Source organism: Saccostrea cucullata, unplaced genomic scaffold (genome assembly GCF_032062105.1).
Source record: "Saccostrea cucullata isolate Sc308-1 unplaced genomic scaffold, CSIRO_AGI_Scuc_v1 ctg1464, whole genome shotgun sequence".
NCBI lineage: Eukaryota > Metazoa > Mollusca > Bivalvia > Ostreida > Ostreidae > Saccostrea > Saccostrea cuccullata.
Window position 1 is genome coordinate 84,432 of NW_026925647.1, and position 23,699 is coordinate 108,130.

The 23,699-nt window shown below is 37.7% G+C and overlaps 1 protein-coding gene across 3 annotated transcripts in view; it reads left to right on the forward strand.

The window, feature by feature from the left end:
- Positions 1 to 23,699, forward strand: part of LOC134269465 (uncharacterized) — a 51,974-nt gene that overhangs the window by 16,546 nt on the left and 11,729 nt on the right. For all 3 annotated transcript variants that reach the window (XM_062751664.1, XM_062751663.1, XM_062751665.1), the window contains 27 exons: positions 4,891 to 5,027; positions 5,173 to 5,377; positions 5,947 to 6,058; positions 6,558 to 6,712; positions 6,831 to 6,953; positions 7,476 to 7,651; positions 9,686 to 9,836; positions 9,960 to 10,094; positions 11,432 to 11,592; positions 12,114 to 12,206; positions 13,419 to 13,632; positions 14,096 to 14,206; positions 14,454 to 14,588; positions 15,895 to 16,066; positions 16,447 to 16,607; positions 16,858 to 16,974; positions 17,089 to 17,190; positions 17,616 to 17,714; positions 18,019 to 18,199; positions 18,323 to 18,456; positions 18,748 to 18,822; positions 19,027 to 19,236; positions 20,657 to 20,781; positions 21,883 to 22,021; positions 22,409 to 22,588; positions 22,704 to 22,819; positions 23,155 to 23,332. In XM_062751664.1, the coding sequence (XP_062607648.1) occupies positions 4,891 to 5,027; positions 5,173 to 5,377; positions 5,947 to 6,058; positions 6,558 to 6,712; positions 6,831 to 6,953; positions 7,476 to 7,651; positions 9,686 to 9,836; positions 9,960 to 10,094; positions 11,432 to 11,592; positions 12,114 to 12,206; positions 13,419 to 13,632; positions 14,096 to 14,206; positions 14,454 to 14,588; positions 15,895 to 16,066; positions 16,447 to 16,607; positions 16,858 to 16,974; positions 17,089 to 17,190; positions 17,616 to 17,714; positions 18,019 to 18,199; positions 18,323 to 18,456; positions 18,748 to 18,822; positions 19,027 to 19,236; positions 20,657 to 20,781; positions 21,883 to 22,021; positions 22,409 to 22,588; positions 22,704 to 22,819; positions 23,155 to 23,332 (3,897 nt within the window). The remainder of the gene's footprint in view (positions 1 to 4,890; positions 5,028 to 5,172; positions 5,378 to 5,946; positions 6,059 to 6,557; positions 6,713 to 6,830; positions 6,954 to 7,475; positions 7,652 to 9,685; positions 9,837 to 9,959; positions 10,095 to 11,431; positions 11,593 to 12,113; positions 12,207 to 13,418; positions 13,633 to 14,095; positions 14,207 to 14,453; positions 14,589 to 15,894; positions 16,067 to 16,446; positions 16,608 to 16,857; positions 16,975 to 17,088; positions 17,191 to 17,615; positions 17,715 to 18,018; positions 18,200 to 18,322; positions 18,457 to 18,747; positions 18,823 to 19,026; positions 19,237 to 20,656; positions 20,782 to 21,882; positions 22,022 to 22,408; positions 22,589 to 22,703; positions 22,820 to 23,154; positions 23,333 to 23,699) is intronic.

Genomic DNA, 23,699 nt, shown 5'->3' on the forward strand with positions numbered 1-23,699 from the left:
CCACATTTAAATTAGATATGACATCAGTATCTTTCAAGTTTTGCCACTTTCACTTTTTCAATTAATAATTCTCAATTGAAAGGGTAGAGGACCAAAAAGGATCAAAAAAGCTCTAGTCCTTTATAATCCTTTATTCCCTGTTAGTACTTGTGCACCATTTTGTTTGCTGTATGTAGGTCATATGCTGTTACAATATTAAGATTGATTTTCAATGATAATAAAACAAAGCACCTGTGCTAGAAAAAGGAGTTCAATGCATGTATTGGCAGGAAACATGTTTGAATTAATAAGTAGTACTGTTTAGTTTGTTGGGTATGCCAGCTAGGCTTAAATGACATCTGGATTTTGCATATCAGCTGAAGCCATTTATGCATAAATACATTCAAGGATTAAAAATTTTCTTTAATTTTCAGGATCACTTACCGAACAAGCAGAATTTTTAGCGAGGATTTAATTTAGGCATTATTTATAGCAAGGGTGCCGAGATCGCTAAAATTAAATATCGCTAAAAAATAATTGTGTGTTTTTAGTTGTAATAGTTTCTTAAGTAAGCATTTCAAAATCGCTAATATTACATCTTGCTAAAAATAAAATACCCAATTTTAAGTACAAATTGCTAAATTTGCGTCTAGCTAAAATTTCCACTTATATATAATCATTCACAAACTAAAGGTGCAGAAAGTTAGTTGACAGATCAATTTGATAGTTTAATTAACCTAGCACATTTTTAAAGCTCTTATAAAATGTGATCATCACTCATCAGCAATTCTTTTTAAAAAAGAATTAAACCCCCTACTGTAAAATGTTGAAAATATGTTAAATGAATGGAAAGAAAATTGATTTGATGCCATACACAGTGATTGTATAGTTGAAAAATTCTGCAAAGGTTTCAATTTATTGACTTCATTAATTCAGAATTTTTCCATCACTTGCCCCCAGTTGACTGTGAACAAAATCTATAGTGGTGACTCATGCATTTCAGTAGGTTGCAAAAAGTACATCAAGTCAGTGAATACACATTGCAAACACACTTTATTAACAGGGGTCTGTGATCAAAGGAAAATTTTTAATCTATGTAAAGAATTTTTTCCTTGTTGCTGAGCAATGTCGAAGGGCAGGGTTTTCTTTCAAAGTCATTTATTTCACACGGTGTACGTGAGTTCTCATTAGGAGAGTGACAAAATAAATGTTTGCTGAATAGAAAAAAGTCATGAAATTGGTAAATATGGGAATTGCTAAATTACGTAATCTGTGCATTACGTGACAGACAGAACCCAGAGATTACAAGAACTTGTTTAACAATAAAAAGAGAAAACACTGTAATGAATGCCAGGGCAGTGTGTTACAGCTGAACCTATGTTTTAAACATTGTTCAATGTGGAAACTGATTAAAGTACATTCATAAAATCGAACTGCATTCCTTTGATATAAATGAAATCCTCAATGACCCTATTTGAATAATTTTTAGCTCACCTGAGCTGAAGGCTTAAGTGAGCTTTTCTGATCACATTTTGTCCGTCGTCCGTCCGTCTGTCTAGCTGTCTGTCTGTCCGTCCGTCTGTAAACTTTTCACATTTTCGACTTCTTCTCAAGAACTACTGGGCCAATTTTGACCAAACTTGGTACAAAGCATCCTTGGGTGAAGGGGAATTTAAATTGTTAAAATGAAGGGCAAAGTCCCCTCTATATATAATCAAGAAAAGACAAAAATAGGGTGGGGTCATTAAAAAATCTTCTTCTCAAGAACCACTGGGCCAATAAGGCTGAAACTTATGTGGAGGCACCCTGGGATAGTGTAGATTCTAAATTGTTCAAATCATGACCCCCGGGGGTTGGGCGGGGCCACAATGGGGAATCAAAGTTTTACATAGAAATATATAGGAAAAATCTTTGAAAATCTTCTTCTCAAGAACCACTGGGCCAGAAAAGCTGAAACTGATGTGGAAGCACCCTGGGGTAGTGTAGATTTTAAATTGTTCAAATCATGACCCCCAGGGGTAGGGCAGGGCCACAATGGGGCATCAATGTTTTACATAGAAATATATAGGAAAAATCTTTGAAAATCTTCTTCTCAAGAACCACTGGGCCAGAAAAGCTGAAACTGATGTGGAAGCACCCTGGGGTAGTGTAGATTCTAAATTGTTCAAATCATGACCCCCGGGGGTTGGGTGGGGCCACAATGGGGAATCAAAGTTTTACATAGAAATATATAGGAAAAATCTTTGAAAATCTTCTTCTCAAGAACCACTTGCCAGAAAAGCTGAAACTGATGTGGAAGCACCCTGGGGTAGTGTAGATTCTAAATTGTTCAATTCATGACCCCCGGTAGGATTCTAAATTGTTCAAATCATGACCCCCAGGGGTAGGGCAGGGCCACAATGGGGCATCAATGTTTTACATAGAAATATATAGGAAAAATCTTTGAAAATCTTCTTCTCAAGAACCACTGGGCCAGAAAAGCTGAAACTGATTTGGAAGCACCCTGGAGGTAGTGTAGATTCTAAATTGTTCAAATCATGACCCCCGGGGGTTGGAGGGGGCCACAATGGGGAATCAATGTTTTACATAGAAATATATAGGAAAAATCTTTGAAAATCTTCTTCTCAAGAACCACTGGGCCAGAAAAGCTGAAACTGATGTGGAAGCACCCTGGGGTAGTGTAGATTCTAAATTGTTCAAATCATGACCCCCGGGGGTTGGGCGGGGCCACAATCAGTCTACGCGAAAGTTAAAAATTTTTACAGGACAAAATGTCTGGTAAAAATAAATTTTTTACCAGACCAAGCACTTTCTTACCAGACCGACTTTTTTCCTTTAAATCCATACATCATTATGATACTGAGATTGAGAGGGTGGGTGGGATGAGGTTAATTCTCACTCTGAAATTTAACCCTTAAATAAATTCAGAGTGAAATGGACAAGTTAACTATATTTATAATTTTCCTTTGTAAAAGGTATCTATTTATACAATTGCATGCATTTTTACCTTCATATTTGACTTATACAACATACACTGTATCAAATATTTTCTTACATCTAATATGCACTTTCAATGCATATTTATTTTTCCTGAAACAACTCATTATGGTTACTCAAGTTCAATGATCATTTGAAAAAAATTCCCAACCGAATCTACAAATGAGCTATCTAAATATTTTCCCAACTAAATCTACGTATGAGCTATCTAAAGATCTCTAACCCTTGACAGAGGAAATTCGAGTTAGAATAAAAACGATCATGACAGGGTTGTAATACATAAAAATTAATCAGGTATTACTGCTAAATTGGTCAAATAAATGATATTTGTGGGGAACTGGACCATGTGTACCTCTTAATTTAGATTTATTTGGCCTTATTTTTTACCGGACATTTGGTCCTGTATTCTGAAATTTTTTACCGACCCGACCTAAATTTTACCGGTAAAAACCGACGGTCCGGTGACTTTCGCATAGACTGGCCACAATGGGGAATCAAAGTTTTACATAGAAATATATTGGAAAAATCTTTGAAAATCTTCTTCTCAAGAACCACTGGGCCAGAAAAGCTGAAACTGACCCTGGGGTAGTGTAGATTCTAAATTGTTCAAATCATGACCCCCAGGGGTAGGGCAGGGCCACAATGGGGCATCAATGTTTTACATAGAAATATATAGGAAAAATCTTTGAAAATCTTCTTCTCAAGAACCACTGGGCCAGAAAAGCTGAAACTGATGTGGAAGCACCCTGGGGGTAGTGTAGATTCTAAATTGTTCAAATCATGACCCCCGGGGGTTGGACGGGGCCACAATGGGGAATCAAAGTTTTACATAGAAATATATAGGAAAAATCTTTGAAAATCTTCTTCTCAAGAACCACTGGGCCAGAAAAGCTGAAACTGATGTGGAAGCACCCTGGGGTAGTGTAGATTCTAAATTGTTCAATTCATGACCCCCGGTGGTAGGGCGGGGCCACAATATGTATTACAAGGGGGAAATCTGGTAAAGAACAATATGACAAAAGATTCTCAGGTGAGCGATGTGGCCCATGGGCCTCTTGTTTTTAGTTCAAGTGAAAAGAGTAGACCCAAGCTCTTTTGATAAATAATGATTGTCCCCCAAATTATCAAAGGAATTGAGTGATAAAAAGAAAATTCCAAACTTTTAAAACAGATGATATCATGAAGATTTTACTGAACCTTGACCAGTCAGTCCTTTGTTATTTGATAATTTGAGATCAATGTCCTTTCCTGAAGCCAGTTGCTGGAAAAGATTTAAAAATGAATGATTCTCTCATTTAAAGCAATCATTTAAAATAACTTCATGTTTGGAAAGTCATTTGTTCACGTCACTTTATAGCAATTTTAACATTTTATAATACATCCGACAAATCAATATACCCTTATAAGGATTTTGATTTAAAAATTATGTAGGTCTCTTACAAATGAATACTGCATTAGTGGAAATTTTAGCGAGATGAAAACTTTGCGATTTGTCCTTAAAAACTTGCATTTAATTTTTAGTGATATGTAATTGTCATTGTCTGTAGACTAATCCATTACCTCTTTGTAAGTTATAATATTGTAATGTTTAAGCATGTTTTGTATATTTTTTGCGAACAAAGCAGGGTTGCAAATAACCACTGGCCCATTTGCAAATGCAAGTAATTTTGGCCATGGGTGACCAACTCTTGAGAATTTCATCGGACCTTTTCCAGAACCAGACCATTGTTTGGTTCCACATTTAAATGCACTTTCCTTTTCAAAGTTTTCTCCCTAGTAAAACTTTTGAGTTGGGGGCCCAAATGGCCCCTGAGGGTTTAAATTTTATTTGCAAGCCTGGAAAGAGAGAGATAACTCTTGTTTTGTGATTTCAGGGTCAGATAATGAGAGATAACTCTTGTTTTGTGATTTCAGGGTCAGCTGAACACAGCCCAGATCTGGCGGTACTTTCCCGACCTCTCTGACCCGGAGTACGAGACTCACATCGCCCTTATACACAGCCGATTCTCCACCAATACCTTCCCCAGCTGGGAGAGGTCACACCCCAAAAGGTCAGGGTCATAGGTCAAAAAATTACACTTTAAAATGATTGACAAGGGTATTGAGAGGCGTGTCAATGTGACACAAAATTCAAAGTTTGTTTTGTACATGATATAGTACCTAGACAAATTTTAAAGGACGTCGTCTTGATTTCAGGGTGCTGGCTCACAATGGTGAGATTAACACTCTGCGGGGGAATAAGAACCTGATGCGAGCGCGTGAGGGGGTGATGCACAGCCACGTGTATGGGGACCAGCTTCAGAAGCTGTATCCAGTCGTAGAGGAGGGGATGTCAGACTCTGGCTGTGTCGACAATGTACTGGAGTTCCTGTGTATGGCCGGCGGACGGGAGCTGCCTGAGGTAAGCAAGGGGTGATTCAGTGTTGGGAGGGGGGGAGGGAGGGGTAAACAGGGTGGATGCAGTGTATAGGAGCTGCCTGAGGTACGCAGGGGGATTTAGTGTAGGGTGGGGGCAGGAGCTGCCTGAGGTACACTGGGGGGGGGGGGGGATTCAGTGTATGGGAGCTGCAGGGAGGATTCGGTGTATGGCAGGGGGAACTGCCTGAGATACAGGGGGATTTAGTGAAATAAGATTGTAGTAAATGTTTAATACAGGAAATTGTGTGTATGAAGAACATGGTCATGGAAGACACATTTGTAATGAAGTTCATCACTAAAAAATCAAAAAGACTGAAATGTTATTAGTTAATGATAAATGAATAGGAACAATCCTAGCTGTTCCATGAAGTTTCTTATTAATCATATGTTAAATCATATTTAAGATATGTTTTAATATTTGTAATGTTTGAATATACTATTTGTACAAGATTTGCAGATTAAGGAGTGGAGCCTTGTGTCACAAGTTCCATTCCCACTGCTATGAGTTGTGATTCTAGAAGAACAGTAACATCTAACCCCGTTTATCTGTAGGCTGTCATGACAATGGTTCCTGAGGCCTGGCAGAATGATAAAAACATGTCTGCTGAGAAGAAGGCATACTACCGCTGGAGCGCCTTCGCTATGGAACCCTGGGACGGTCCAGGTAAATAACGAACCATATAGCACTCAGCAGGGGACTCGCTTTGGGAGTGGACTCATATATTTTCAACATCCTTTACATTCAAATTGATAGTTTTACATCCTATTCACTATATTATTCTTTATTTTTAGCCATGAAAGCTTTTCGTGACAGTCATTAAATGTTTGGCATCCTAAACACTATATTTTACTTTATTTCCAGCCCTGTTGACCTTCTGTGACGGTTGTTATGTGTTCTATTTTTAGCCCTGTTGACCTTCTGTAACGGTTGTTATGTGTTCTATTTTTAGCCCTGTTGACCTTCTGTGAAGGTTTTTTGTGTTCTATTTTTAGCTCTGTTGAACTTCTGTGACGGTTGTTATGTGTTCTATTTTTAGCTCTGTTGACCTTCTGTGACGGTTGTTATGTGTTCTATTCTTAGCCCTGTTGACCTGTGACGGTTGTTATGTGTTCTATTTTTAGCCCTGTTGACCTTCTGTAATGGTCATATGTTCTATTTTTAGCTCTGTTGACTTTCTGTGATGGTCGTTATGTGGGAGCTATTCTGGACAGGAACGGACTGCGACCTTCACGATTTTACGTCACCAAGGACAACGTGATGTACATGGCGAGTGAAGTTGGCGTGATTGACATTCCTGCAGCAGATGTCGTTCAGAAGGTCAGTGATAGAGTGATCTAGCCACGACAATAGAGCCAGACTTTGTATGACTATTGTGATATTTTAATTTCAAATTGGTTGATTAAACCAGGTAATTAAGATTTGTTGGTTTATATAGGGTCGACTGAAGCCTGGCCGTATGTTACTTGTGGACACGGAGGAGCAGACCTTTAAGAGAGATGAGGTCATTAAGCACCACCTAGCCGCCCTCAGACCCGTCTCCAAGTGGCTCCAGGAACAAGTATAGCAAACTCTAGTATAAATTTGTTTGAATGTTAAAAAACTTGATCTTAATTTTTTGAACTAAAATTAGAAGATGTTATATGAAAAGAGCAACGTTCACAAACTTGAGATTTTCTTGATGTTGACACAAAGTACTAGATAATTGAAAAACCAAGAATGCTGCTTCCTTCTAAATAGATATAAACTATTGGTTGAAATAAGATATCTACAAGTAAGGAGAGCAGTATTTCACTATTGTTGTCAACCAGTAAATTATCTTTTGCGATGGAGCCCCTTCTGTTAATAAGGAAACATTCGGCAAAATAGTAATAATTGTTAAACAGATTGATACGAGTTGTTTTCCTAAGAAAATGCACATAGTATGATTTATGATTGTAATAGTAACAAATATTGATATGAGTCCTTTTTTTAAAGGAAAATGAAACATAATATGGTTTTTAACCTTTGTTGAAATAGCCTTGTCTTGGTTTATTTGTTGATGTCTCTGCTGTTTTGTCTAGTTTTATTCTGCCCATTGCAGACGATGTCACTGGAGGAGATGAGAAGGTCATGTGACCCAGCGTCCTTAGCCCCACCCACGTACGAGCTTCGTGAGACGACCCATGAGAGCTGGCTACAGAAGGACCCCAGGATCTCCCTGTTTGGGTATACACTGGAGATCATTAACCTGCTGGTCTTACCTATGGTCAAAGACAGGTGAGGAAACCAGCCAAAGGTTCCAGTTTACTGTTTGTTTGGAAATTTTTGAGTGGCGGAAATTTAACAATTTTAAAATGCTCACTAAAGAAGCTATTACAACTAAAACGCAACAATTATAAAATTTTAGCATCATTCAATTTTAGCTTTCTCAGCTCCTTCACTCATAATTTCAAAATTAAATCCTGCAGGGTTTCAGATTGAAATAAGTAACTATAGGACATCAGATACAGGCCATTCTGTCCTAAACTTCCTAAAATTATAGGCCAATAGAAAAGTTAAACTTACTCTAGTCTCGATCAACCAGAGCCTCGGCTGTCTCCGTAAATCACCGACCACCCTGAGGGTCTGGTAAAGATACGTAATATCGTTTGTAACGCCAAAATGAGGCTTACCGAAATTCTGGTAAAGTTTTTGATGGCTGAAAAGAACACACCTGCACGATTTAAATAAATTATACATGATAAATCTGCAGAAAAATAACTTAAAGATGTAAAAGTTATATGTCTAAAAGTTAAAGCTGTTAGATAGGAATTATTTACGGTAATGCCCACCAGTTATAGGTAAGTGTGTTTTATTGTGTCTTGCAAATATTCTGTACGAAAGCAAAAGTGAAAGTAGTGTAGCCCTACCTGCGTAATACACATTCCTTCGATATTGTAATTTCTCGTTTGATGTCCCAAATTAAAGATTAGTTTATTAATATAAAGTCACAACCCAGAAGAAGAAACACATATAACATTTGTTTTCAAAAAGGATCGTCAAAATGAAAACAAGATAGTGCCCTCTGACGGCTACAAATGCTAACGCGATTCTTTACCAGACCCTCTGGGTGGTCGGAGATTTATCGGAGACAGCCGAGGGTCTGGTTGAACGAGACTAAACTTACTCAGATTTCTCTCACATGTTTACAAAAAAATCATTTAATTAACATAAAATATTCAAAAAAAATTTTATTAATTTTCCTTTTAATTAAGTGGAAAATAGTATTTCTTTTCTTTTAAATAAAATCAAAATATTGAAAAAGAATGGGATTTAAAAAAAAAAAAAAATTCCATTCAATGGTTATATTACTGATATCAGTCCCACCTTTCATTACATGTACATGTATTTATTTCTTGGGATTACAAGTTTTGAAAATAGTTACCCAGAAATTAGAATGATATTGCTGATTATATGTATAATTACGTTTACAATTTGCCTGGACTAAAAATATTTTCCTTTGTATAGTAAAACCTTGCAATGTTGTCCATTTCCTGATATTAGTCCGACCCCATATTCAATCATAACGGTAAAAGTATCAACATGGCATGGATTCCTTCAATGTTTTAAGCGTCAATCATCGCTACTTTAATGCTCTTTGCACTAGGATTTGGAAATAAAATAAGAGGATTTTTTGTCAAGATCTAATACCCAAATGTCATTGGCTGATTGAATCTGCAGTTGCAGAAAGTAGTAAAAAAAACAATCGGATCTGAATTGGGGGAAACTATACGACTAGCCTCTACATATAGAAGTTAATTGGCCATTATGTCTGTTCAGTGTTAAACTTATAGACCATTTTGGTAGGTAAATTTGATTTTTTCCTGACATTTTGAATTTTTATTGGTGAATGGCTGATGGCCGATGCCAATCTGAAACCCTAGCTGTCCTTGATTAAATTCTGCTTATATGGTATTAACAAATCAATTAACACAGTCTGCCCTTGGGAAAAAAGGACATAGTGATTTATTGAAAGACCCTCCCCCCTCCTTTCCTTTTAATCACTGAAAGAAAATCATAGGGAAAATTGATTTCAGATGTGCATTTATCTTTTTCTAAGATTGTAAAATGAAAGAGAATGTATTAAAAAATGAAGGGAGATCATCTTTATAATCTGTGTGTACAGTAAATCAATAAAAAGGAAAAAGAAATGCTGAATAATGAGTGTTTCTGTATGTGTCAACTTGATTGTGTCATTTTGCTCCCACATTTATATTAAGTCAATGAGATAGTATGTGAAAGTTCTATTTATAGTAACGTGTTTGTTTGTAGGAAGGAAGCCCTAGGTTCTATGGGTAATGACGCCCCCCTGGCCTGCCTGTCTAAGTTTAACCCTCTGATCTTCGACTACTTCAAACAACTATTTGCCCAGGTCACTAACCCACCCATTGACCCCTTTAGGGAAAAGATTGTCATGTCATTGGTAAGTCTAGAAAGCCATATTTATTTGCTAATAGTTTAGTTTTCCTTATTCATATAATGTTTAAAAATCTTACAGGTATACTCATTAACTCATATTCATACATTTGATTGGTCAATTTTTCAGGCATGCCCAGTGGGACCCGAGGCCAACATCCTGGAACCAAGTGAAGAACAGTGTCAGAGACTCTGGCTGGAACAACCCATACTATCACTGACTGACCTCCAGGTGTTAAAGGCCGTCAATCACAGAGGATGGAAGGTAGGTCAAGGGTCAAGGTTAGAACAAACATGGTATCACTGACTGACCTCCAGGTGATAAAGGTCCTCACTCACAGAGGATGGAGGGTAGGTCAAATGTCAAAGTTAGAATAAATCATACTGTCACTGACTGACCTCCAGGTGTTATACAGTTAATCACAGAGGATGGAGGGTAGGTCAAAGGTCAAGGCCATGGCACACCTATACTGTCACTGACTGATCTCTTTAATAGAACGATTCCTTAATTAGGGCCCCGCAAGGATTTGCGGGTGACTCTGTCTGTCCGTCTGTCACTCTTCCGTCCACAAATTTTCTGTTTTTTTCTAATAACTTTTTTTATGGTTGCCCAATCAAGTTCAAATTTGGTATGGTAGTTCAGTAGGCAGAAATACATATTTTGATGCTAAGTTTGGTTCTCTATGTCTTCTGGTTTGGAGCTGGGGTGGTGGGAGATTCCTTTACTTTATATAAGAATGCATTGGCAAAGAGAGATAACTGCTGAAGATGTTCCCCTGAATGCTGCTATGAGTCCCTTGGGATTAATTAGCTTTCCTCCTGAAGAAAATCCAGAGCATTATCTTTATCTGTCACATTGAGATGAATTACCGCAAATGAAGCTTGTTTTGAAGTTAAGTCAATTTGGAACGCTATAAACACTCTGAAATGTGGATTTAAATATGAATTTTTATAATTTATTTTTGTTAAATAGTTATGATTTCATTGAATTCTAAAAACAAGAAATAAATTAAAGAAGTTTTTTTTTTATACTTTTTTTTACTCTATGTTAATTCAAGAATATTATTAATTTTTAAGGTAGTTGTATAAAAACCCCATTCTATCATTAATACTGAAAAAGTTCTTATTGTAACTTGAGAAGAAAATGAAGTGATTACATCCCTTGGGTATTTCAGAAAATTTAGTAAAGTGATTGACTGCTGTATATTCAAAGCATTTTAAAGTGATTGTAAATATACATTCAATGTATTTCAAAGTAAAGTGAATTATCTTAAAATTTTGAATACAGTTGCTGTTGCTTATTCTTCGTACATTTTTTAATCATTCCGTAAGCTGCACCCTTATAATTCTACCCCATGGCGGGGCCCTTGCTGACTGGTCAGTTTTCTAGTTTCAGTAGAGTTATCTCTCTTGTCAGAGGGTCAGTGAACCTTAATTGTTTTTTTTGACACTTAAACAGGGAATGCTTTATATCTGTTTGTTTACGTATTTCAAAGTAAAGTGATTGACATTGTATTTCAAAGTAAAGTGATTGACATTGTATTTCAAAGTAAAGTGATTGACATTGTATTTCAAAGTAAAGTGATTGACATTGTATTTCAGAGTAAAGTGATTGACATTGTATTTCCACTGGAGAAGGGAGGAGATGGGCTTGTTCCGGCTCTACAGAGCGTTTGTCAGCAGGCAGCTGAGGCCGTTACACAAGGATACAAACTGATCATCCTGTCTGATCGGAAAACAGGCTCTGACACCGTACCAATACCGTAAGTATAAAGACACCGTACCAATACCGTAAGTATAAAGACACCGTACCAATACCGTAAGTACAAAACAAAATTAAAACACCGTACCAATACCGTTAAAAGTAAAAAGTGGATACCACGTGGTATTCAATAGGGTCTGGAAAAAGTAGTAAACTTTATTAGAACAAACAGATCACCAACACTTCGTAAGAATGCACATGTAAATTTATTTTGGTTTAATACCGTAAGTAAAAACTGATCGTGCTGTCTGACCGGAAAACAGGCTCCAACACCGTTCCAATACAGAAGTATAAAGACACTATACTATCTGACTATTAAACAATCTCCAAAAATAATCTCATTCAATAAGTATCAAGACCTAAAAGGGAAGAAAATTCATTCTAAGTTGATATGAAAATATTGGCAATTTTGATTTTATGTGCATTGTAGAAACTTAAAAGAAAGAAAGATTTTATATAAATATTTGTAAATAATAAGTTAATATTTAGCTTTCCAGATGTTGAGTTGTTTCATTCTTTCAGGTCCCTACTGGCAGGGGGAGCAGTTCACCATCACCTGATCGAGCAGAAACTACGACTCAAGGTCGGCATTGTCATGGAGACAGGGGAGGCCAGGTAAGGGTTAATTTAAATTCCAATTTTGTAACACTCTCCAAAAGAGAGATATTGTTTTCATTTGATTCTTGAGTTGTTGCTCATTTATAGTTCTGGACTTGTTATTTGTTTTCCTAATTATTTTATTTCTTTTCTTAACTCTTTCAACACTGAGTAACTTTTATCAACCAACCCCTGGTACACTGAGTAACTTGGGGCATCACTAAACATTTCACCTTCCGTCACAAAAAATACTTTAACTTCTTTATTTCTTTGAATATTTTTAATTAATAAATGACACATCATTAGAAAGGTGAGGCATTTCTCTTTGTAATGACATAAGTTTTATATATATACAAAATTATTTATCAAGTCAAAAACACTAATAAAATTCATAATTACATTTTATAACGGATCTTATGCAATAATTTAATAAATTTGCTGCTATGAAGTTTCAAAATCAATTATGTTCTTACCATCGTTCAAAAGAGAAATTATTTCCGAATAAAATGATATGCAATATGTCAGAATTTATTTAAAAGTAAGTCCATAATTATTAATAAATAAAACGGGGTGTTTCAGGACATTGGAAGAAGTCTGGCGCGTGGAAAACATCCTCTGTTTAGGAGCCTTGATATTCCGATTCCAAGTCAACTTTCTCCGACAAGATTTCACAACATTGTTAATAACTCATATTTTTGTTGTCTAGAAACATCTATAATGTCTAATTCCCTGATTTTATTAAATATTTCATCGCTAGAAAGATCGGACATTTCGTTGTTTACCACCATTTTGCTTTCTTCTTCGTTTTCTTTACTAATCATCTAATTTTCCTTATTTTTTCGTGGTTTTCGCCATGTGGTCCGCCATATTTGTTAACGGATGTTTACATCATTCTACCCATAATTCATAGCAAAAGATTTTGCGCAGAGAACACTTTCTATTTCTAAGAATAAACGTTTTACTTTCAGTTTAGTGTCTGAGACCGATGTATCGGTCTACCGTGTTCCAAGACAAAATTTTATCAGACCGATGTATCGGTCTACAGTGTTGAAAGGGTTAACAAAAAGATAAGAAATGGCTATATAAAAATGTTGTTAAATCTTGAGGACATGCCACCTTAATTCTTGAGGACATGCCACCTTAAATCTTGAGGACATGCCACCTTAATTCTTGAGGACATGCCACCTTAAATCTTGAGGAAATGCCACCTTGATATTTTATTCTTTATAGAGAGGTCCATCACCTGTGTACACTGCTGGGCTATGGTGTGGATGCCATTTGTCCTTACCTTGTGTACGAGACAGTCGCTCGTCTGAGAGGTCATGGTCTACTGAACCCCCCGCTCTCTGATGATGAGGTGTTTGACAGCTACCAGGCCGCCTGTGCCCGCGGAATCTCCAAGGTCATGGCCAAAATGGGAATATCCACTCTCCACAGTTACAAGGTAGGTCATGAGGTCAACGTATTAAGAAACTTTAAGATGATTTATTTTATTTAAAAATTAAGGTACATTATACTGTATACAGGGTTATTTTCACCCCGTGTTATTTCCGCATTTTCACATTAGCAGCTAATTTTGCACAGTTTTAAATTCCCCCAGTCATAGATTTCTTTAAATAATTATACTGTATTCTTTGAATTTGCCCAGTTTTAAATTTGTCCAAATGAAGGTAGGGCTAAAGGGTCCAAAATAGATCAGGGGCAAAAAATTTCCCTGTATACAGTATGCAGGATTATTTGTTGAAATTGATAAGCTGACAGTGCATAGGTAGAAAGTTCAATGATGAGTCTTCTAGTAATGTCACCCATCTAAGAGTACATATGTGATTCTATCAGTTCTCCTTAGTATAGACAATTGCCCCCAGTATTTTCAGTCCTTTGATTGCTTTGTAATTTTCTGCATACAGGGGGCACAGATCTTTGAGGCTCTGGGACTCCATGACGAGGTGGTTGACATGTGCTTTAGAGGAACGGCCTCCAGGATTGGTGGGGTCACATTCAAAGAACTCGCCACAGAGGTAAATAAAAACAGTCATTTGGATGTGTGCACTAAGGAATATCTATTGAGATTTGTACCATGGTTGTTATGCATTGACCTAGAAAGTTTTGTCAATAAATTAAACTATTGAATGAAAACAGGATGCATCTACTGTACATATATGGTATATTAAATTGTACCAGTTGTAGTTGTTCAGCCTATTGTTATTATTATGATATAAACTTGAACTTGTTCTTACGCCACTGACTTTGTTGCGTCGGTTTCAGGTGATGAATCGTCACAGCCTGGCGTACAGCGTGCCTGACGTGGACCAGTATACTGTGATGAACCCCGGACTGTACCACTGGAGGGACGGGGGGGAACAGCATATGAATGACCCCCTCAGTGTGGCTAACTTACAGGTATACAATGAATGATCCCCTCAGTGTGGCTAACTTACAGGTATACAATGAATGATCCCCTCAGTGTGGCTAACTTACAGGTATACAATGAATGACCCCCTCAGTGTGGCTAACTTACAGGTATACAATGAATGACCCCCTCAGTGTGGCTAACTTACAGGTATACAATGAATGACCCCCTCAGTGTGGCTAACTTACAGGTATACAATGAATGACCCCCTCAGTGTGGCTAACTTACAGGTATACAATGAATGACCCCCTCAGTGTGGCTAACTTACAGGTATACAATGAATGACCCCCTCAGTGTGGCTAACTTACAGGTATACAATGAATGACCCCCTCAGTGTGGCTAACTTACAGGTATACAATGAATGATCCCCTCAGTGTGGCTAACTTACAGGTATACAATGAATGATCCCCTCAGTGTGGCTAACTTACAGGTATACAATGAATGACCCCCTCAGTGTGGCTAACTTACAGGTATACAATGAATGACCCATCAGTGTGGCTAACTTACAGGTATACAATGAATGACCCCCTCAGTGTGGCTAACTTACAGGTATACAATGAATGACCCCCTCAGTGTGGCTAACTTACAGGTATACAATGAATGACCCGTCAGTGTTGCTAACTTACAGGTATACAATGAATGACCCCCTCAGTGTGGCTAACTTACAGGTATACAATGAATGACCCGTCAGTGTGGCTAACTTACAGGTATACAATGAATGACCCCCTCAGTGTGGCTAACTTACAGGTATACAATGAATGACCCCCTCAGTGTGGCTAACTTACAGGTATACAATGAATGACCCCCTCAGTGTGGCTAACTTACAGGTATACAATGAATGACCCCCTCAGTGTGGCTAACTTACAGGTATACAATGAATGACCCCCTCAGTGTGGCTAACTTACAGGTATACAATGAATGATCCCCTCAGTGTGGCTAACTTACAGGTGTACAAGTTTTGTTTGATACCTACCGTACAGTCAGATATATTTTCATGGATGTCTAGTACTGTTTTAGTGGTTTTGGAGTTAGGTTTAACATTGCTTTCAATTTTGTCTGAGTGATGAATGAATGAATTAAATAAAGAAAGTTGAAAAGGAAATGTGATTGTCAAAGGACTTTCAAGATATTGTCAAATAATGAATTTTGTTTGGGAAACAGATGGGGATAATAATTTTGAGAGAAATTAGAGCTAACTTTTGTTGAGAATTTTATCTGACTCTTTAACTGCAGTATGCTGTAGGGTGGGGCATCATGGTTAGGATTGATATTCAACATTTCTCTGACTAATTACAGGATGCAGCCAAAAACAACAGTAAGACGGCGTACCAGAAGTTCTCGGAGTCCGCGTGGAGGAGCGCGGTCAGATGTTCTCTCCGTGGACAGCTGGACTTTACCAGCCGGGACGGACCCATCGACGTATCGGAAGTGGAACCTGCTCAGGAAATCGTCAAACGCTTCTGTACAGGTAGACCCAGTGATTCATCTCTTTGTTTTGTCTCCTGGTAAAGGCGTTCTTTGATGAAGCTGTTATTTTATGTATGGCCTGACATAGATAGAATCATTGTTATGAAGGTCTAGAAATGATATACAGTATATGGGATTAGGTTTGGGTCAAAAGCTGAAATCATTATCAATATTTGTGTACAAAGGGGGAAAAAAAACATGAACTCTCTTGAATTAAAGCATATATTTTCCTCTGAATTTGCCATCCCTTGGAATTTTTTCACTTTTCAGTTGTAAAACTGGGTTTTTGGTCAGGTGTCAATACTAACAAAGGTTTCATCTGTTTTAATTTCGGTTTTTAATCAGATGCCACCAGCTGTTTTAATTTTGTTTTTTGGTCAGGTGCAATGAGTTTTGGCAGCATTTCTATTGAGGCCCACACCAGTCTGGCAGTGGCGATGAATCGTATCGGGGGGAAGTCAAACACGGGGGAGGGGGGAGAAAACGCCGACAGATACCTCAACGAAGACCCACAGTTCAACAAACGATCCAAGATCAAGCAGGTGAGTGGATCCAAACATTTCTACAGAAGTTGAGTTTTAATACATTATTATGTTGGAAAATGTCATTTAATCTCTGTATTACTAATTTTTTTTTAATCTTCAGGTTGCAATTATTCCAATTAGGAATTACTTATAATTATAATGGATTGAACAAAGAAATTTTGGATGACTGAAAGGTTCTTCAGTTTGTAACATTATACATGTATATATGTATAGATTTCTGCTGTGTAATGTTGATTTTTACCAACAGGTGGCGTCAGGAAGATTTGGAGTCACAAGTTCATACCTGACAAACGCTGATGAACTCCAGATCAAAATGGCACAGGGTGCAAAACCGGGCGAGGGGGGTGAACTGCCGGGACACAAGGTACGGAAAGTTTAACACGAGTTACTATAGCTGTGTACAGATGTCAGATACTTGTATTGAACAGGCTATAAAGCATGGTACTATATCATTCTGGGTTTTTTTTTCTTTTTGCAGGTGTCTAAAGATATCGCCAAAACTCGTCACTCAATCCCCGGGGTGGGGCTCATCAGTCCGCCCCCTCATCACGATATCTACTCCATTGAGGACCTGGCAGAGGTAAGGTATCTACCACCTTAACGGGGGGGGGGTGAAACACCTTAAAAGAGATCTTAGACCTGCCACTCAGCCCAGAGTAGACCTAATCGTATGGTCATTACTACAACCTTATTGAATGGCGGGATGATACACCTCAAAAGAAAATGCTTAGACCAGCCATTAAACAGTCAAACTGAATGTGCCTTATGCACATATGCACCACCCATTCATATAAAGAATTGAAATCTTTTAGCAAGTTATTCCAAACATGAAAAACAACATGCTTAGTTTATAACTAAGTCTGTGTCAGACTACTTAGTGTTTTTAAAGGTGTGTACAAAGTACTTGTAGGACATATTTCTTGATAAAAAGGCTCAATCATTATACAGATATATGTTATGTGATTAAAGTTTAACTGATTGGAGTTTTAAATATTGCTGTTTCAGTTGATATATGACCTGAAATCCTCCAATCCTAATGCTAGGATCAGTGTAAAACTAGTGTCTGAGGCGGGAGTGGGAATCATCGCAGCAGGAGTTGCCAAGGTAACCCAACCCCAGGGGTATTATGGGAAGTGCCCCTCTTTGTTTTATGTAAAACTTGAGGAAAAATTAGTTTGAGCTCAAGAAAAGGAGATCAAGATTTCTTATTAATAGAAAAGTAAAGATCTTGAAGAATCCTTGGTGCTTAGCTAATAAAGAACAATACAGCTTGGATTGTTAGACACCTTGTATAATACATGCTTTTATATCTACATGTATGTAGTATGTGTATGTTTACAGTAAAACTCCTTTTAAATTAGTACCAACTCAGATATAGCCAATTTACGGATATTTCTTTCATGTGAAGGGTAAAGCTGAACACATCACAATCTCGGGACACGATGGAGGTACTGGGGCGAGTTCTTGGACAGGGATCAAAAATGCTGGGTTACCATGGGAACTGGGAATCGCCGAAACACACCAGATCTTGGTGATGAATGACCTCAGGTCAAGGGTCGTACTACAGGCTGACGGCCAAATTCGGTCAGGTGAGAAGACATCCCTAAATCAGAGAAATTATCATTCCCTTTTGATTATGGCTTTATTGGCTTTATATTTCAGTTACTCATTAAATTCAGTTACTTATTTTATTCTGTGCTTTACTTTGTCAGGGCGTGATGTGGTCATCGCCGCTATGCTCGGGGCGGATGAATACGGATTTTCCACGGCTCCCCTGATTGCACTAGGGTGTACCATGATGAGGAAGTGTCACCTCAACACCTGTCCTGTAGGCATAGCAACACAGGTAAATATTTACCCCGTTCAGTAAAGCAGGCAAAATTATTTAATCTTAGAAAGCTGCTGTATTATTATAGGACGTTGGAAAACCCCTTTGAAAGGCATGATAATATTTGGTGCAAGGTTTTCTTTCAAAAGGTCATGATTTTACATGTAGATCATTCATGACTTTTAAGACCATTTTGAAACTTCATAGTGTGCATTGTTTGTTGTTATTTTTCAGGACCCAGTGCTCTGGGCTAAGTTTATCTTCATCAGTGTATCTTAATGTTATAGAGTTAGCAACGTTCTTTTTCAGGACCCAGTTCTCCGGGCTAAGTTTGCCGGTAAACCGGAGTATGTGGTGAATTATCTGTTCCTGCTGGCTGAGGAGGTCAGGAGTTGTTTCCCTTTATCAGAAAATTTATAATGCTTTCAAATATAATAATTTAAAATGTGACTTTGTAATTGAAAAACAATCTGTTAAAATTGGATATTAAATGGAATATAATAATAACATGATTCTGAAAGTAACTGTATTAAAATGATGTTAGGAGGGAAGATCTTACTTACTAGAATTTTTGTTGTTTATACAAAGATCCGTGAGATTCTGGCCAAGCTCGGCTGCCGAAGTCTACAGGAAGTGATCGGGTGTACGGAGCTCCTTAAGTTTTCTCCTGACCCCCACAACCACAAGGCCAAGCTGCTGGACTTCAAGATGATTCTGAAGAACGCCCTGACCCTGAGACCTAACACTAACATAGTGGGGGGCAGTGTCAGCCAGATATTTGACCTTCACAAGCGATTGGTCAGTATATTGATGACAAGGTTTAGTTTGACCTTAACATACAACTAAATATTATTGACCATCACAAGCGATTGGTCAGTATATTGATGACTCGTTTTACTTTGACCTTAAAATACAACTAAATATTTTGATAGGAGTGAATTTAATCCATTGGATCCTACCGTGGGATCATGTTCATACAGGTTGGATTTCACAGTTAAAAGGGACTACACAGGTGTTGGATTATACTGTTTTCATTAAGAAATTAAACCCATGGCCATGTTTATATTTTATAAACAATACATTAGAAACTAATCCAACCTTTGCAGTCCGCTTCATTGTAAATTCTGACTTTTATTTTCATTCTCATTTCACTTTTCCATATTGTGTACACTATGTTATCTGAACTCAGCCTGTTTTGACACCAAATTTGTCTCCCAAAGTACATGTATGTCAGGTTTTTTTGTATTTGACATTGTTATGGCGTCAAGCTTTAGCTCGGCGAACATGTGCTATCAATAAATTGTACTGGTCACCGAAATATAAGTTAATAGAAAATACCTTCATGTATCTGGCGTAGCAATATTCACAATTTTTGCATTTATTCCATAAATTGCTTGATTTTATCATACAATTTCAACAGTCCTATACAGAGCTGACGACTCACCCACTTTTGTCGGGTTACTTTTCGACCCTTAACCTGATTATTTTTTATGACACATGTGTGTTCTTAGGAACAATATTGACATTTTTCATAAATGATATTGTCCTTCTACACATTATATCAAAATATTGATCTACGTGAACACACATGGCTATGTGTAGTAGGCCATTGAATTATCAGTCCAGGTGTAAACAATTAACTGGGATTGTTTTGACAAATCAAAATTTAAAAATGCTTCCAATGGAACAAGATTGTTATCAGGACCAGCAGGAACAACTTGAACAAAGAGAAAGAGAAACAATATTTATGTACATGTCAAGGAATTTTGGAAAACATTGCATAAAATAAAGTGATCGAAGACAGTGTAGGTCTTTCTGTACATTTAGTACACATTGCACTAGTTAATTAAACTAAGTAGGCCTAAGAGAGAGGAAAAGTAATTTCAAATCCCCTAAAATTGGAATTACTTTCAAATTTTGCACAGGTTTTTTTGTAACACCTGCACAAGTTTACATATAAAAGGACTAAAGTGTTGGAGAAATGTCTTGATGTCATTGTTTCACTGTATTTGACATTGTTTATAGGATTATAAAGTGTTATATAATTCTGTAGAAGTATTGTTTCACTTTTTGACATGTTTGAAATATAATTATAAAGTATCACTGGAGAAAAGCGCATGTCATTGTGGCCCTTCAGGCCTTTGATTTACATATAGGACTAAAGTGTTGGAGAAATGTCTTGATGTCATTGTTTCACTGTATTTGACATTGTTTATAGGATTATAAAGTGTTGGAGAAATGTCGCGATGTCATTGATGGTAAACAGAAGAGTGTGACACTGGACATGGACATCTGTAATGAAGACCGAACCTTTGGAGCCACTCTCAGCTACTACATATCTAAGTAAGTACTTAGTAGCTAATCAGTACATTTATAGTTAGGAGCCACTCTCAGTTACTACATATCTAAGTAAGTACTCAGTAGCTAATCAGTACATTTTTAGTTAGGAATCAACTGATTTGACAGCTGCAAGTAGAAAAGAACTAACAAAGAAAAGAAAATAATTTTTATGCCCCCCTTCGAAGAAGGGAGGGCATATTGCATTGCTGCTGTCTGTCAGTCAGTCGGTCTGTCGGTCCACTTAGTTTCCATTCATTTTCTTCACAACCGTTGCACATACTGAAATGAAATTTAGTATACTGATATATCAGATGAATATCTAGGTCAAGCTTTGTTTTGGGTACGATCACACCATTTTTGACAGAGTTATGCCCCTTGGACTTAGAAAAATTCCAATTATTTGTAGTTTCCGTTCATTTTCTTCGCAGAGGTTGCACATACTGAAATAAAATTTAGTATACAGATTTATTAGATGACTATCTAGGTCAAGTTCTGTTTTGGGTACGTTCGTGCCATTTTATAGAGAGTTATGCCTATTGGACTTTAAAAAATTCCAAATTGGGGAGGATGGGGGCATCTCTTGTTTTTCCATCAGTTTTTCTCTAAGTCCCCATTGATACATGTATTTATTTAATGCTCTTTTTTGGAAAAAAAAATATTCCTACCCTTTGTAAAATGTGTCAATGTCTTCCCACTCGTCTCAGTGTTTTCAGTCCTTTGATTAAATCTATCACTTCCCACTCATCTGAGTGTTTTCAGTCCTTTGATTATTTCTATCACTTCCCACTCGTCTCAGTGTATTCAGTCCTTTGATTATTTCTATCACTTCCCACTCGTCTCGGTGTTTTCAGTCCTTTGATTATTTCTATCACTTCCCACTCGTCTCAGTGTTGTCAGTTCTTTGATTATTTCTATCACATCCCACTAGTCTCAGTGTTTTCAGTACTTAGATTATTTCTACCACTTCCCACTCGTCTCAGTGTTTTCAGTCCTTTGATTATTTCTATCTCTTTCCATTTGTCTCAGTGTTTTCCGTCCTTTGATTATTTCTATCACTTCCCACTCGTCTCAGTGTTTTCAGTCCTTTGATTATTTCTATCTTAGGAAGACAGTGGAGGATGGTCTACCAGAGGGCAGCATCAACATCAGCCTGAAGGGCTCCGGGGGTCAGAGCTTCTGCGCCTTCCTGGCCCGGGGAGTACATGTCATCCTAGAAGGGGACGCTAACGATTACGTAGGAAAGGTGAGTGGCAGGGGGTACATTATCCTAAAGGGGGACACTAACGATTACATATAGAATAGGGGAGTCTTTAGGGGGTACACCTTATCCTAGAGGGGGAGTAACAATTATGTAGGAAAGGTGCTTATCTCTAGGACTCTATATTGATTTCCCGCATTTGCACTGGGTAAGCCTGAAAAAAAATTCTTGAGTGATTTCAGAATTTGTCAGGGTTCAGTAAAATCTGTTTTTGTTTTTGCCTAGGACTGTATGCATGACTTTTATTTTTATACCTAGTGAGGATTCAGTCAGTACAACATTTATCTTTTGTTCCTCAGGGTCTGTCTGGAGGAGAGGTGGAGAGGTTTTTCACAGAGTTCAGCATTTATAACCTTTGTTTTTGTTCACCAGGGTCTGTCTGGAGGAGAGGTGGTCATCTTCCCCCCTAAGGACTCGGTGTTTAACTCGGTGGACAACATCATTGTGGGTAATGTGGTGCTGTACGGAGCCACGTCAGGGAAGGCATTCTTCCGAGGACAGACGGCTGAGAGGTTCTGTGTCAGGAACTCAGGGGTCACCGCCGTGTCAGAGGTCAGGGGTCACGTTAAATCTTTACATAGAATCGCTACATTTCACTGATATTTAAGGTAAATGTAGTGTAGAGGAGCTGTTATGATTTTTTTTCTGATCGCCGTTTTTATTTCAGGGCTGTGGAGATCACGGGTGTGAGTACATGACAGGGGGGCGTGTCCTGATTCTGGGACTGACCGGTAGAAACTTCGCCGCCGGCATGTCAGGAGGACTGGCCTTTGTTTATGACAAGTAGGTCATCATGGCTTAAGTAGGTCATCATGTCTTAAGTAGGTCATCATGTCTTCAGTGTGTCAAGTGTTGTCTTCAGTGTGTCTTCAAGTAGGTCATCATGTCTTCATCATGTCTTAAGTAGGTCAGCATGTCTTTAGTAGGTTGTCATGACCTATTTGTCAGCTGTGTTTAGGATAAGCGTGTCACCTTGTCTTATTCACCAGAATTATATGATTCTAAATATTGTACATCAGCTTTGAATACAGTGTAAAGTTAAAAGAATTCCAAGCATTGTACATTTTGGTTCCACGATAACATATTGTCCACACAATGTCATGCTTGTATTTCCGCAGACAGAGAGTGTTTGAGTCTAAGTGTAACAAAACGTCAGTAGACCTGGAGAGTTTGGAATTGTCGGAAGACTGTGAGTTTATACAGGACCTGCTGAAGGAGTTCCACCTGAAAACGGGATCTGTACAGGCACTCAACATCCTAGAGAACTGGGGTCAGGAGAAGCAGTACTTTGTTAAGGTGAGGACAGAAATAAAAGTAGTGTTCCTCAAATGATTAACTCTGTCCAGGACAGGTCAATGAGGACAAAAATCTGATTTTGTGTCCTTAGGTATTCAGATGTCAAAATTGTAGAATCTTTAATAAGACAGTATAAATTTACAAATAAAAGCATTTTTGATGTTTCCGTTATATTGAAGAAAGAAGTGTTGCTCATTGTTCCTCAAATTCTCAAAAGAAAATGATTTTCAGGATTTGATTTATTTCACACAGGGCAATGTAGACTTATTTATAAAGTGGCGGTCAGCCAGGTTGGATAGGTCAGTCGGTAGAGCACCTTACTAGAGATTAAGGGGGTCAATTTAGAATCCCAGTTTGTTCCGGTGTT